Source organism: Balaenoptera acutorostrata, chromosome 1 (assembly GCF_949987535.1).
Source record: "Balaenoptera acutorostrata chromosome 1, mBalAcu1.1, whole genome shotgun sequence".
Taxonomy (NCBI): domain Eukaryota; kingdom Metazoa; phylum Chordata; class Mammalia; order Artiodactyla; family Balaenopteridae; genus Balaenoptera; species Balaenoptera acutorostrata.
The window spans coordinates 110884998-110900653 of record NC_080064.1 but is presented as its reverse complement, the minus strand read 5'-3'; the positions used below and the strand labels follow the sequence as shown (position 1 = coordinate 110900653).

General features: G+C 45.3%; 1 protein-coding gene across 1 annotated transcript; it reads left to right on the top strand.

The window, feature by feature from the left end:
• The first annotated feature begins 1825 nt into the window (after positions 1-1825).
• On the top strand, positions 1826-12313 carry S100A10 (S100 calcium binding protein A10). The gene is made up of 3 exons (XM_057543868.1): positions 1826-1994; positions 8791-8943; positions 11901-12313. The coding sequence occupies exons 2-3, from the start codon at positions 8812-8814 to the stop codon at positions 12060-12062; spliced, it is 294 nt and encodes a 97-aa protein (XP_057399851.1). The 5' UTR covers positions 1826-1994; positions 8791-8811; the 3' UTR covers positions 12063-12313.
• The last annotated feature ends 3343 nt before the right edge of the window (positions 12314-15656 follow it).

Genomic DNA, 15656 nt, shown 5'->3' with positions numbered 1-15656 from the left:
TACCTCATAATGTAAAAACTTCTTCCATCAAAGGAAATATATAAAAGTATTTCTCTTTGGTCCATGAGTTCACAAATAATCTTATTTTCCTTTTTATACATTGGTATATTTTCCAAACCTTCTACAATAAGAATGTAACCTTTTTTACAATCAGATTTAAAAGTCATGGTAAACGTTATTGTTATTTAAGAACGTCTATCAAATGTTCCTCCTCCAGGAATTGTTCTGCGACCATTCCATGGGGACTTGGAGGACCCTCCTCAATGTTCTCACAGTGTCCCTTCGTGTCCTCTATCATTCACTGAGCTCACTGGATTTTAGCCATTTGCTAATCTATCTTCCAACAAGATTTGAAGCTCTTTGAGAGACAGGACTGATTCTTTGATTTCTGAATCCCCAGGCTCTAGCACATACATTAAGCATTCCTAAATGTTTGTGAATCAAATGAAGAAATCAAATAAGGAGTCTATAGTATACGGAACTCAGGTATTCTCATTCTAAACCCAGTTGCATATTTCCTGGAACTAAAGGGATCTAGAATTTTCTCCATTCTTGACTGTAACCTAGGGCCTAGGAAGAACTTAGGAAGCCTATGTTTTTTGCAGGAGTGCCCCCCTGAACATTCAGCACCAGTGTTGCAGGAACTCAGCAGAGTGAGAGCTGAAATCCAAGTTGAGTTTTTCTGGCAAGAGCCAAGATTAGTCACTTGGAGGCACTTGGAGGATTCCCCAAGTCTGCTCATTCCTTTGGGATCACTCACTCCTCCCAGGACCTCCCCTGGGAACAAAGGAAAACCCAGGACTTGGGACTGGGCCTTTTTCCACCAACAGCTGCTAGTAGTTTGCATTTAACCCTAAACCACAATTAAAATAAAAGGGGGGGGGGTACTTCCCTGGTGGTGCAGTGGATAAGTCTCCGTGCTCCCAGTACAGGGGGCCGGGTTGGATTCCTGATCAGGGAACTAGATTCCACATGCACGCCGCAACTAACAGTTTGCATGCCACAACTAAGGAGCCCTCCTGCTGCAACTAAGACCTGGCACAACCAAATAAATAAATATTATAAAAAAAATATGGTGGGGGGGGATAGCGTCAGCTAGGAAACACTTAGGTTTTCTCTAAATTTCTTCTAAAGAATTCGAGGACCAAACAGGCCAATTTCAGGACAAAAAAAAGGAGATCCTGAAACAGGTTTTAACAATATCGACTACAACGGAAGCCATTCACACTAAAAGGGGTAAATCTCCAGTTCAACAAAGGGTTTGTAATGCCCTCGAGCTGACTAGCCACCAAACGGCAGCCACCCCCCTCCACTCTGCGAGCAGGCGCGGGCAGGGAACTCGGCTTCTCCGAGAGTTGCCCGTGGACAGGGGGCCCAGGCCTTGGATGACCCAACCAACTGACCTCCTAGGGCCTAATCTGAAACCAACCAAGTCTGACGCCCTCGCGGTCGTTAGGACTCCACGGGCCCCTCCCTGCAGTATCATCTAGAAAATAATTCCTAGACCTTTAGGTTACGGACGAGTGCTTACAATCTGGTTCTGGGCCAGCGCGCCCCACCCACAGAATGGCTGGATTCTTGGATTTGCACACTCACTCGCTCTCTAAAACCAAACCCGAGAGGAAGGGCACGGCCGAGGGTGGGGAATACCCTACAATATTCGAAAGTATTTGAGTAGGAAGAGAAGTTTACAGTATTGCTCTCACTGGGGGCGGTGGGGAGCCCTGGAGCGAGGCTCCTCCACACAGCGAAAGAAGGGTGTGTGTGCGCTGCGCCCGGGGTGTGAGTGTTGGGTGCGGGGGCAGGAAGAGGAGGGAGGAGAAGGGGTGGGGTGAGCGGAGGCCCTGACACCGGCCCAGGCTCCTCCTGCCTCCCCCGCTCCCCACCCCCACTTACTAAGGCGCCCAGCCCGCGGCGCTCTGCTCACTGGCCGCGCGTCCCCGCCACCCGAGCGCCCCCGCTAGCCGAGCCTCCCCGCCGCGCCTCCTGCCACGGTGAGTTCCGCCCGTCGGTCCCGGGCGGTTCCCAGCCCCAGGCCCCGCGCCCGTGGAAACCCCCGCATCGGCGGCTCTGGCTCGCCCGGCTGGCTTCGCCGGGTGTCCCGGGCGCCAGGGGGCCTGGTCGAGGATCGGCTGGAGATGGGGAGGTATCTGGGCCACACCCTGGCTTGGCGAGCAGCGCCCCTGTCCCGCCCCGGCGCGACCCCCCAGATCCTCGCGGGCGGGGGGAGGGAGCCCTTGTCCTTCACTACTGTACCTCCGTGTTGGTGCCCCGGGGTCTGCTCTCTCCTACCTTTCGGTTTATCTTTCTTTACACCCACTTTCCTACTTTTCGACTAGTCGCCCGTTACCCGAAGCCCCGCTTCTGGCCCCCTGTCCTGGCCGGCGTATTTCTTTGTGTGCTCCGGCTGCAGGCTGACCTCTGTCCAGATGTTCGTAGCCACCTCCTAGCTGGACGGCCCGTGCAGGCTCGGGGAGGGCCGGCGGTTTCCCTACCCAAAGGACACCCCTCAGCCCCTCTCCCCGATGCTTCAGGTTGGGCTTCCTGTTGTTTTGTCTGCTAGACGGGAAGGTTCTTACTGCCGACCGAGGGAGGAAGGTCTATTAGTTTTCTTTATAACGCAGTTTTGCTGGGGGGTAGGGGTAAGAGGAGGAGGGAAGCCTATGTGAAACCTGTGTGAAGTGATTTGTGTACTGAAAGGGATCCCTTCTTGCTGTCTTAAACAAGTGGAACTATACAGAGATAGAGGAAGAGCAGACTTAATGAAGGATCTTCTAACCCAGACTAATCTGGCCCAGTGCAATGAGCTGTTGGTACCTGGTCACGATTTGAGCCTGGCCAGAAGACAGGCGCTGCCCCTAGGTCTGGATACCACACTCTCTCGCCTCGACCGGGCTCCACCTAACTGAAACCCGGAATCTGCCTTGTTGGGCCGGGGTGGTGGGGAAAGCAGAGCAGCTAGCCTCGTGCCAGGCGCAGCCGAGCCCTGGGCCAGACTCTGGAATACATTAAGCCCACCCCCTTCGCTGGGAGCTTTCTGCAGGGCGTGGTTAGCACAAAGGGCTCCCGGATTCTCCTAGTGGAGGCCTGTGACTCAGTTGTGAGACCGTGTGGGTGTGGCCCGGATGGTTCCAGATTCTCTCTGCAGATGGTTCAGACAGAACACTCCCTGAAGGAAAAGGGGAACTGGGCCATCTTAGAGGGCATTTTCCAAGAGGAAGTGAGTCACACCAGGACTTGGCCCGCAATCTGAAGGAGAGGTTTCTTGACTGAACTGTGGGTGAAGACAGCAGTTAGACTGGTAGGGCCATGGCAGAACTGCTGCTGGGTTATCGGCTTGTATGCCTGCTGGCAGGCTGCCCCAGCTTTATTTGGGAGGTAGCTCTTCCCGTTAAGAGGTTTGCAGTTGCTGCAGATGCTTTTTCCCCTGCAGCCTGAGTTTCAACCTGCAGCAGTGGATTTTTATATCCTGCACCTCAGGTGAGGCCAGGCTCAACACCCTGTCAATGATCTTTGCCTCCAACGTGTTGCAGCAAATTGCAAAAGGTAATGATAGGCATTAGGGCAGGAATGAGTTCATATAACTCATTTGGAATTTCTTCATCAGCCCTGCCCCCACAGATTCCTCTCCAGTTTCTATTTAATCATCTCTTCCAAATGATGTATTCCTTCCTTGACAGCCAGAAGCTACTTTCTTCACTGTGGTCCTTGATACACCATTTGGAGATTCTTATTTTGGTTCTTCAAATTTTCCTGAGGGTCTACTGAGCATAGCACCCTGATTTCTAGGTGATGGTCTTCCCTGGCTTTTCCTGCATACAACATCAGATGGCCCCTTTTCCTCCCATGTCTGGCCCCTGTCCAGCCTCTCCAGCAGCCACTCCAGTGAGGTCAGGCCTTGCGCTGGGTGGAGCTGAGACTGAGTGCCTCCTTGCTTTCCATGGACAGCTCCAAAAATGTGAATTTTTTAGAGCACTACCCACTTGGTATGGCCTTGATCCAGTCCAGTCTTTTAAAGTTGAGGGAAACAATGGAATCCTTTCAGAGTTATAATGTGCAGATTAGCACTCAGAGTGCTGGGAAAGCTAGACTGATCTTTTTATTAGGATCTTTCTTAAGCTTCTCATTTTCCTGGGACTCAACAATTTAGGAATCTCACATCAAAAGCAAAAAGAATGAATTTGCTTATTTTTAACAATTTTCAGCACTTCCTAGCCCTTCAGTGGGTTTAACAGCAGTTGTCACAGTGGCTATTGTTTGCCAATTCTGGTGATGCCTGACAACTCTTCAAGGAAAACTAGATGTACTCTTTTAGGGTAGAGAAGGCTTCAGAGTTCTCCTATTGAATTGCACCTGGAGCTTTTCTTTTGCTGCTTACTTTTTTTAGTGGGAAAGTTTTATGTTTGGTGAGAGGTGGGAGAGACAGCCTGGATCAGATACATTGCCTCCACTCACTTCTTCTGAAATTCCTTTAGGGATCAAATCAAGAATGCCTTCTGGGTTCAATGCCCCATCCCACCCACCCCCACCCCCCAAATTTTTTTCTTTTTAAATTCCTCAAAGCAAAAGGAAGGAAACCTAAAACACATTTTAGATAACAGATGTTTGTTTTTACTGACATTCTGCCAATTATTTTCTGGGTGGGCTGTAAGAAAAGTAGGGTATGGACAAGACACGAAAGAGCAAAGTAGATCAGACTTCTTGCTCTTTGGAAGTCTCCTTTTTGAAATTATGGCCTGGATCTGGGCATGGGTCCAGAGCAAACATTTGGTATTGCTTAGGAGCAGACACTTTTCTAAGGAGGCCTCCTACTTCCCTGCTACTCCCAGAAGGATCAAAATTTACATTATTGTCAATTTCCTTCTTACTGATTCATTGAGCAGGCTCTGAGGACAGGGCACTAGCTTCTGGGACCCTGCTACTGGAGCCCACAGTTTAGTGTGGAAAGAAACAAACACAGTTAACTAGAATTCAGGACATATTTTAAAATAGTATGACCTTAGCTGGTGAACTCCCCAAAGGCAAGCATCATGGGGCAGAGGCGGTGGAGAGCACACCCACGTGTGCCTAACGCCATGACAGGGTCATGCAAAGTAGGTGCTCGGTGAAGGAACAGAAAAAATGGAAAATTGAATTCCCACCACTGTAACTAAATTTGTAAAGCTCAGAATTCTTTTCGGAAGCGAAAACTACACAAAGAAAGACACGTGAGCTTCCACTCTTCAGACCTGTGTAGGAGATACACAGACATAAGAATAAAATGATTCAATAAAAGGTGAGTGAATGATGAAGTAGTTAGAGCCTGTGGAGCTCACAGTGAGAGAGCAGTAAAGTGGGATAAACCAAAACTCAAGAAAACGGTAAGAGTGAGAAGAGAAAGAAAAGTCAAGTCGTGTTGGGTGACCAGACCTGTTTAGCAGGGCGCACCGTTTTCTCCTCCGCTATGGAATGTACTCTGCTATGGAATGTACTCTGCGATTCATTCACAGGCCGCCCCTTTCCGGGCCCTTCCCAGCCCTCACCTCCTCCCGCAGAGCTCCCAGCCTCAAGGGTTTCAGCCCAGACCCGGTAATCACACCTGCACGTCAGCTCCAGCCAAGGGAATTGTTAGATTGATTCATTCGCTCATTATCAAACACTAAACCACTATTTAGTTGTTCGTGGATAGAACTGAATAATTCACAGTTCTTAACCTAGAGGAACTTAAATCTAAGATAGAGAGACGGGCAAATGATTAAATGGATGGAGTGTTTCAGGTGCCAGAGTAGGCTGTCTGGGGAACAGAGGACGCTGCAGCCCCTCAACCCCAAGCCCAAGGCTATCCATTGGAAGTGTTTCCGAGCCAGAAGCTATAGAGTCCCTGGGTGGGACTCTTCTGGGGCAGGGGCGTGTGGAAACGGTGAATTCAAGTCCCTGAACTGCTTGCTGCTTTAGCAACCAATGGTCAGTGCTTCCGTCAGCCCAGGCCGGGCAAGCCCCACCTAAGATGGGAGGGCCGGGCAGGCTGACTCAGTAGGTCAACCGCTGCACTCTGGAAGAGCTGTAGGATTCATCCACTAGCCGAAAGAACAGTATTAATCACATCTTCCCCTTTTCCTTCATCTTACTTTAAAACCAGTGTACTGGCTTCACCTTCAAAACGGAATAACTTGCTCATAACCCAGGTCAGTGCCCTCAGGGGCCTTGGTTACTGATGAGAGGGTGGTCATCTCTGGTTTTCAAAGCTGTTTTCACTTTCACAACCTTAGATCTCCTGAGTAGCCCCTGATCTACATTCTTATTGCAGAACAAACAGGGAGTCTGTGCTGACTGCTGTGTCCACAGCCCATGTGCTGGGTAAACAGCAGAGGGAGATCCAGTGGGGCAGGAAAGCTCTGGCACTTCACAATGAGCATAGACAATCCAGGGCTGGGTGTGGAGTGACCTGAGTGCTCACTAGAGGAAGACTGGCCTCACTCTCTTGAAGAAGGTATTCAGGGGTGGCCAGGACTTCCTCAGCTTACAAGTTGTATTTCTTAGAGGTTCCTAAATTAGCCTGTTTCCTATTTTAGGGGTCCTTACCCTGCTGTATTCCCTTTCTTACTTCTCTGGCTTTGCAGTGCATTTTCCTTCTGCTCTGCCCTGTGAAGAATGTGAACTAGGTGTCCCACAGCCAGTTCCAGTTTCTGGGATCTTTGGGCATTTGTTGTGAAGTGCTCTGCCACTTGAGCTTGGGCACGGGTATTTTTAAACCTCTGTGGTGGCTGACTCCTCTCCTGAGATATTTCAGAACTGGGGTGGGATGCCACAGCCTTCTCCCACAGGTGACTCATTCAGTTCAGTTCTCTTGTGTCGCTGGACTTCCAGAGCCAATCCAGGCAAGGCTGACTCCCTCTAAGCCCACTGCCATCTGAAGCCAGATCCTGGCTGTGTCAGGAGAGAGGGGAAAGGGTGTGGTTCCCCTGGAATTCATCCCACAGTGGACCTTGAGTTGGCTGCTCTCTCCAAGAGAACTGCTTTCCAGATGAATCATGCCAGATTCTGGTTTATAGCATTCTCTAGAGTATAGCATTCTTTGGCATGCTGATTCCTGTACTTTTCTGGGGATTAAGGGGTAGAACTTTCGACTCTTAAAGTGTAATTTTTCAATCCTCATGTTCACCAACTCCACCTTCTCTGTAACAGACAGCATTTACGAATCTGTGCTGAGCACGCATACGTCAGCGGAAGGAACCAGACTGAAAGCATGTCTCCAGTTCCTATTGAGACTCTTCAGGGGAAGTTGCCAGCCTCTCCTTCAATCTCTGCTCTAAACTTATTCTTGACGGTTTTTTGTGGTTTTTTTTTTTTTTTTTTGAGTGGTATATTACAGTCTCAATTCAAATTCACCTGTTTCCTATCCAGTAGTGATTTTAGGTGGTGTTAGCCAAAACTACTCCATTCTGGCTAAAGCATGCCTTCCAGTTAAGCAAAATTCACTGGGCTCCTATTAAGTACCAGGTATTGGGTCTTGATGAGACATATGCCCCCAGATTATTACACCTGAATATAATGATCTGACACATCCTTTCCTTTCTTTTTTTCTTTTTCTTTAATTAAATTTATTTATTTATTTATTTATTGGCTGTGTTGGGTCTTCGTTGCTGCAGGCGGGCTTTCTCTAGTTGCAGTGAGCGGGGCTACTCTTCGTTGCAGTGCACGGGCTTCCCATTGCGGTGGCTTCTCTTGTTGCAGAGCACGGGCTCTAGGTGTGTGGGCTTCAGTAGTTGTGGGACGCAGGCTCAGTAGTTGTGGCACACGGGCTTAGTTGCTCCGCGGCATGTGGGCTCTTCCCAGACCAGGGTTCGAACTCGCGTCCCCTGCATTGGTAGGCGGATTCTTAACCACTGCACCACCAGGGAAGTCTCTTTGTTTTAAACTATTCACAATGAAAAGCTCTTCCTTTCTTTCCACTGCACCCCAGACTGTGAGAGTAGCTCTTTTGTCTAATGCTACCAAGAATATATCAGATCCCCAAAGGAATTAGGATATACTAGGATATACTATTACTTGTTCCTTCTCAAGGAAGTAGATAATGGGCTTTGGGTAGCTTTTATTTGGGTAGGGCAACTGCATGTTACTACCAAAGATGCAAATGTCTTTGTTACAATCAATAACAAGTTCAGAACTTTAGTAAAGAATACATGGAATTCCCTGGCGGTCCAGTGGTTAGGACTCGGCACTTTCACTGCAGTGGCCTGTGTTCAGTTCCGGTCAGGGAACTAAGATCCCGCGAGCCACGCGGTGAGGCCAATACATGCTCAGGAGACAAAATTCATTTTTAAGCAGATTTCTAAACCCTAGAATGACTGAACAAGGTTACCTAGTTAAGCTTGGAGAGTTGAAGTTTTTATATTAACCAGGCTTGATTGTGTGGGTTGTTGGTATTCAGCCATATCCATATCGAAGAGTCCCATTTACCAGCGCTAAGAGAAACAGAGAAACGTCTGTTCTTTCAGTAGGTGCTTTGTCAGTTAAAAGGAGGGGCACTGATCTTGCTTTTACAAATAATTAGTATTTTTATTCTTCATTAGGTGATTTATGCAAAATTAGCAGGCAACTAGATAAATCCCTTATTCAGAGCACCAATACCTGAACTGCCTATTTCCATCAGCAGGAGGCATAAAACCTGAGTGCTTATATTCATTGAATTTTACAGCTGAAAAGGATTGAATGAATGAGCTAATCACCCTCTTCCAATCATTCTCAAAAGACTGGTAATTCATGTCGCTTAAAAGTTAATGTAAATTGTTTCTTTACATCCTTTAATAGGTTCCAACAGACCTCACCAAAATGCCCTCTCAAATGGAACACGCCATGGAAACCATGATGTTCACATTTCACAAATTTGCTGGGGATAAAGGCTACTTAACAAAGGAGGACCTGAGAGTACTCATGGAAAAGGAGTTCCCTGGATTTTTGGAAGTAAGTGTTGAAAGGCTCAGAAAGAACCAGAACCAGATGTAAAAATCAATGCTTCTGGGCCCTAGTTCCTTTCCCTTCCTCTTTCCAGCCCTTCCCTGTGGAAGTCACTACTAGAAAGGTGTTTTCATTCATTTACTTATTAAACATTATTGAATGCCTACTGTTTGTAATATACTAGGGGAGGAAACAGAAGGTAAAGAAGACACAGCCCCTGCCCTCAAGGAGCTTACAGTTTGGAAGTGAAATGAGACTACACACAAATCACCATAATGCGAGGTGTTAGAAGGATTCCATCTGGAGTCATCTGTGTCCATTAAGACAGAGTTGCAGGAAAGAAGGCCTTTCACCAGAGTAATCAACCAGGTTGCCTTGTTGCCCTCAGGTCCATAAACCTGGCACTGGAGGTACCACATCCTGGTCATATACACTTTGAGCAACTTGAATCTCCCTTCTTAAATTAAATCCCTTTAGATAAAGGCTTTAACATTTTTTTCCAGCACTGCTCTAAAGTAATGGTGTCAAGCATCTGCTGAATGAGAGCCAAGCGACACTCCAGAAATAACTGCTTTTCACATTGAAAATGCAATGAGAACACAGGAGCGCAGTTTGAGTTTATGCTACACCTTTGACAGATCGAGAGGTCCGTGAAGACCAGAAAAGGATCTGCCATGAGCTCAGATACACCACTCAGGACATTAGGCAACAAGGCACAGTTGCCCTTTTACATCATAGCCCCTCAAGAGATGGTTGTTGCGTTTCACTGAAGGTGAAACATTGCCTAACAAAATATTAGATTGAAATGCAGGCCCTTCTCTCCCTGCCACAGCCAGAGTCATTTGAAGGGATCAGTACTGTGTTTGGTGTGCATTAGCCTCTAAAGGGTGAAGGGAGGAGATGGTAAAAGACAGGGTTCTGCCTCTTGTCATCTGCCTGGTAAACAGCATTAATCAAGCCCCTGATTCCTGACTCATTAAACACAGGGTTTTGTAGTACATGATGATTTACATGTTATCAATACCAAATAAACAGATATAAATAGCTTAACTAGTATCTCAGAGCTGCAGTTACCACAATGCTATCCCAGAATGAGTTAGAGGATACTGTTGTTCTGCTTTTGTACAGTTCTGTGATAGAGCCCCAGGCCAGGACCCTAACTGGGAAGGTTGCTTCAGCTTTCTGTGCCTCAGTTCCTGCCTCTGGAAAATGAGAGGCTGGACATGATTATCTCCAAGACCACATTCACTCTCTGTGATCCTTCCAGGCAAGCTTAAAATTCAAGGACAAAATGTGCTCATTGTAAACCTGCCCATCACACAAACAAAGGTGTTCTCGGTCTACTTCTAAACACTCATTGTGTTGTTGCATAAGTTAGAAGCCAGGATGATATCACGTGAGACGAAGATCCTTCCTCCCTAAAGGCTTTGTGGCTTGATAAACATAAAGTGTTCAGTACCGAGTACTGAACATGGCAGTATAATTTATTCTAAGCATGGGGTCATAATTCCAAGCACACCCACACTCGCTGCATTCACAGATCGTTTTGTTTCTAAAGTTGACCCCTTACATCATCCAAATTTCACTCCTTCTGACCACAGCCAGGAAGCTGGGGTTAAGGCCAGAATTAACTGAAACCCACCAAAAGCAGAGGTAGCTGCATAGACAGGTTATAGTTGATTGCTTAGGGCGTGTAGGAAATGCTGCTGCTTTACCTTAAGGGATTTGAGTGCAGTTTATAAACATCCAGCACACTTGAGACACTGAGTATCAGTTCCCTCACTCATCTATACAATCAATGAAATTCATAAATATTTTACCTGAGTCCTTTAACACCTGTAAAGGGCCATATTTCCCTCTGGTTGATGGCATGGACCCTACGGGAGAAACCACACTTTCCCACTTCTAAGCATCATCACTATGAAAAGGAGTGATCAAGCCAATCACCTGGAAAACAGAGTAAAAGAAAAAACAAAGGGGATCTTACCTGCTCATCTTAGTTCCATGTATTCATGCTAGGCATTGAGAATCATGGGGAGTTTTGTTTTGTTTTTTTTTTTCCATGGGGAGTTTTATAACTCCATCACACATACTGCTTTTGAAGTACATCCAGTGTAAAACAAAGAGTACGTCCAGCAAAGAGTAGAGGATGGCATAGATTGACCAACTTATTAAGAACAGAAGCAATCTTAGAAACGCTCTAGTCCAACCTCAATTCTTAGTTGTTACACGAAGGCCCACCAAGCTGTGTGACTTACTCAAGGTCACCTGGCTAATATGATATGAAGCCACCCTAGACTGGCCTCAGCTGTGCCGAGAAATGAGGACCATCTGCCTGAACTCTTTAAACCTAACACACCCCAGGGCATCCTTAACACCTCTTTAAAATCCACAGGACAATGATCTGAAATTTACTCCCTAAATAATCGCATGAGGTCTTTCATAGGAGTTTCCTTCTTTAAGGACTTGACCATGCTATCAGGAATGAAAGTTTGTCAAGAGAATATAAGTTTAAACTACAAAATGGGGGAATTTGGGGTGGTTCTCAGACAGAATTTTGTGATTTTGAAAATCGTGGTAACAGTTGGACTGTAAGTAAAGCATGTCAGAAGGCCATGCTGGTTTCTAAGTGGACTGAGAGTTCAGAGTCGTGAGTCTCCCTTCTCTGGCACTGAATCTCCTCTTTCTAGAAATAGGTTGTTTCTAGTCCCTGAGTTATATAAAAGAATGCCATGGAAACCTCTTTCCTAGCTTGAAATAAATATGAATTTACTGAAATTTACTGAAATTTACTGAAAGCAGAAAAATACATTTAGATGACCTCCAAAGATCACTATGACCTAAAGCAAGAATTCAAATAATTAGGAGATTATATATATAGCTGTCAGCAGTACAAATCAAAGAAGCTCGTCATTGCAACCAAATTGACTCGTATTTCTTGCCTCTGTCCTTTTTTTTTTCAGAATCAAAAAGACCCTCTGGCTGTGGACAAAATAATGAAGGACCTGGACCAGTGCCGAGATGGCAAAGTGGGCTTCCAGAGCTTCTTTTCACTAATCGCTGGGCTCACCATCGCATGCAATGACTATTTTGTAGTACACATGAAGCAGAGGGGAAAGAAGTAGGCAGCATTGAGCAATTACTCCCACCCTGATAAGAATTCTCATAAAGGGTCACTTAAGGAATCTGCCCCACAGCTACCCCTGTATAAGGATTTCCTGAGCAGATTGGGACCCTTAGAAAATGTACAAATAAAATCCAGCTCCACCTTGAGAAGCAGAGAAAGAAGAGTCAATTAAAGCCAGATAAGCTTTTGATTTTTATATTGCTTGCATCCCCTTGCCCTCAATAAACAAATTCCTTTTTTAGTTCTGAATTTGAGACAGAATGTTTGTTCTTCTTCAGAAATGTTTGTTCCCTGCTTCATTCACAAAGAGCCCACATGCCCTTAAGCATCTAGTGCAAGGCAGAGCTCTTTCCACAGAACCTGCAAAATGGGAAAGCACTCTCCACTCAGGCTTGGAGTCTAACTTCTCAAATTGATCTGCCCTGTAGCTGTTCCTAGCTGAAGGACAACAACTCCAAGGATTTAAAGAAGGCACTTCAGGGTATATTCCACCTTTATAATTCCTGGCATAGTCCTGCCCAGTTAAATCAGTGCCTTTCCAACCAGCACTTTGTATGCCTGAGATGTCTGAGTCCATTTCTCATAGCAAAGTTTCAGCAAACTAGGGTAAGAATAGTTCCATAAGACAACTAATCAAAATCAGAGTCTAGTGTGATGCCTCTAACAATATAACGTTAACATTTTTTTAGCTGTCATGAGATGCCATGATTGTACTAAGATGTCAGGAAATAGGCTAGCCATGATTTATAATATAATGGGGTAGTGCTTTTTTGTTGAAAATGAAATGCCAGTCCTTATGTCTTGATAAATAGCAGAATTTTTCTCCCAGCCCTTTCTGTGTCTGTTACAAGCTTCAGCAGATATGCATTCCATAGCTATTATTAAATAGCTATGCTTATTAATAATATAATATTCTATATTTTTATAGAGTGATGAGGTATTAATTGGCACATGAAATTGTCCCAATTAAATAGGTCAATGAAGATGGAAACATCAATATAACTCTGGGGGAAAGTTCAATATAAGGTCATCCACCATCACAAGGAAAAGCATGTAAAAGGGAACAGGATAGTCCAAAACTATCTTTGGGGAAAGGATATCTGTAATAAAATCAAGGCCAAAGATAAAATTCCAACTATTTTATTTTGTCTCAGCCAACAAATGAACAAGGTAAGACAACTTATCTTGTTAGCTATAGTTAACAGATAGCTTTGCAGCTATAGAGTTATATCAATCAGCAGGTTTACAAAGAGAGGGATTTACTGCAAGATATTAAATGGAGGAGCGGAGTTGGCTAGCTAAAGAACTGACTCGAGGAGTGATTCCCAAATCCATGCCATAGAACTGGGCCCCCAAGGGAACTGCTGGCTCAGGAAGCTGCCTGCTGAACTGGGAAGCCGTTGCTAAAGCTAGCAGCTCCAGAACCACACAACCCATGGCACAGTCCACACTACCAAATATGGGTACCCATTACCCTGCCTCTTTCCACACATGACTTGGTTCCCACATCCAAGTATCAAAGAAGTGCATCTCATTACCAGAAACTCAATCACATCAAAACCTGAACTGCAAGGGAGTCTGGGAAATAAAGTTTTACATTTTCCAACCTCTATACACTAGGAGTTGGCATGCTAGTCCACCATATCTGCCACAGTGACAATTCTTAATTCTAAGAGAAATCTTCCGATGGACCTAGAGACTGTCATACAGAATGAAGTAAGTCAGAAAGAGAAAAACAAATATCGTATAATATTGCTAATATGTGGAATCTAGAAAAAATGATACAGATGAACTTATTTGCAAAGCAAAAATAGAGACACAGACATAGAGAACAGCGTATGGATACCAAGGGGGGAAGGGGGAGTGGGACGAATTGGGAGATTGGGATTGACATATATACACTACTATGTATAAAACAGATGACTAATGAGAACCTACTGTATAGCACAGGGAACTCTACTCAATGCTCTGTGGTGACCTAAATGGTCAGGAAATCCAAAAAAGAGGAGATATATGTATACATATAGCTGATTTACTTTGCTGTACAGCAGAAACTAACACAACATTGTAAAGTGACTATACTCCAATAAAAATTAATTAAAAAAAAAAATAAGAGAACTCTTCCAACCTGTATGTTAAAGAGATTATTGCTCTAAGGAAACGAGACTCTAAAAGATAACCTCTGACAGCTACAGGGACTAGAGAAGCAAACTGGCCCATCCCAGTAAGGCAAACTGTCTCTCTACATGAGAATGTGTATCAGTCCAAATTTACCCTTTTAGTTTACACCACCTGCGTCCTGGGGCAACTATGTTTACTGGGTGTTATAAAATTGGTGTTCAGTTTGCAAATGGGCAGGTGAAATTGTAACACAGGGATATTATAGGCTCAGATGTCCCCAAATCCATAGCAAGCTTTCACACTCTAAGCCTCTTTACCTGAAAACAGAAAGAGAACTATCCCAGGAGAGAGGGCTCTGGGGCTAGGAGAAAGGAAGTATCATTCATCTTCACAGTGGATTTGTAGAGTCTAAAAATTTCTAAAGCAACGTATTATTCCCAGAACATGGCCTCAGATGCTCTGGCCAGGGAATCATCTGAGTCACTGTATTTGGGGTGTGTGTGTGTGTGTGTGTGTGTTGGGGCTGAGAGGAGAGGAGAGGGAAAGTGGACAATAACATACTTTTTCTCACCTTAGCCCCAATGCTCGAAGCACTTAGTAGGGAGCTAGTACAAGGAAAATTAAAAGGCTATTTATGGTTTGAAATCCTACACGGCTTTCCATGCCAACGAAAACACAGGGCTCTCACAATCTGACCTGCTGAAACAGCCGTTCGGAGCCGCAGCTTAATGGCTCCCAGGGGCGAAGCTGCAATTATGCCAACAGTCATCAAGAGGAACCATCTGGAAAATTCCACTCATTCTGCTACAGGGCTGAGTTGTATAAGCAGATCCTGCCCCTCCCCACACCCAGCTGTGAAGGAAGAACGATTAACAGTACAGAAAGCCAGTTTCAAACGTGCTGCAGAGCTGACCCTGAAAAACACCTCATTTTCTCTCTTGGAGCCTGACCATGAGCCAATTACTTGTGATGTAATACTTTTCTATCCAACTCATCTCAGTGGGAGACCAAGGGCAAGTATATAAACCTCTCTCTCAATTCGGCCAATTTGAAAGTGATTGTTCAGGTAACTTCTCTGGCTCTTAACCACAGAGGAATAGTTGTGAATAGAAATTCAGTCATTTGGCAAATATTTACGAGGGCGACTATATGAATGACACTAAGCAAAGTTCTGTGGCAGATATAAAGAAGCAGAACAGGGCCTGCTTGGGGAGATTATAATCCGGTTGCAAGTGAATAGATAAAACAGACAAAAAGTTAAATAACAACACAACAGAGGATTGGCAAAGGTGAGATGTGATGGGCACCCTTGGTCACTGTTGGTAAGAATGTAATTTATACAACCCCTGGAGGAGGCAAAAGTTGGCAGTAGGTACCAGGATCCTCTGATGTGTTTTCTTGGATCCAATATTTCTATCCCTAAGCATTTCTCGTAACAAAGTAATCAAAGAAAGTGACAAAGATTCATATG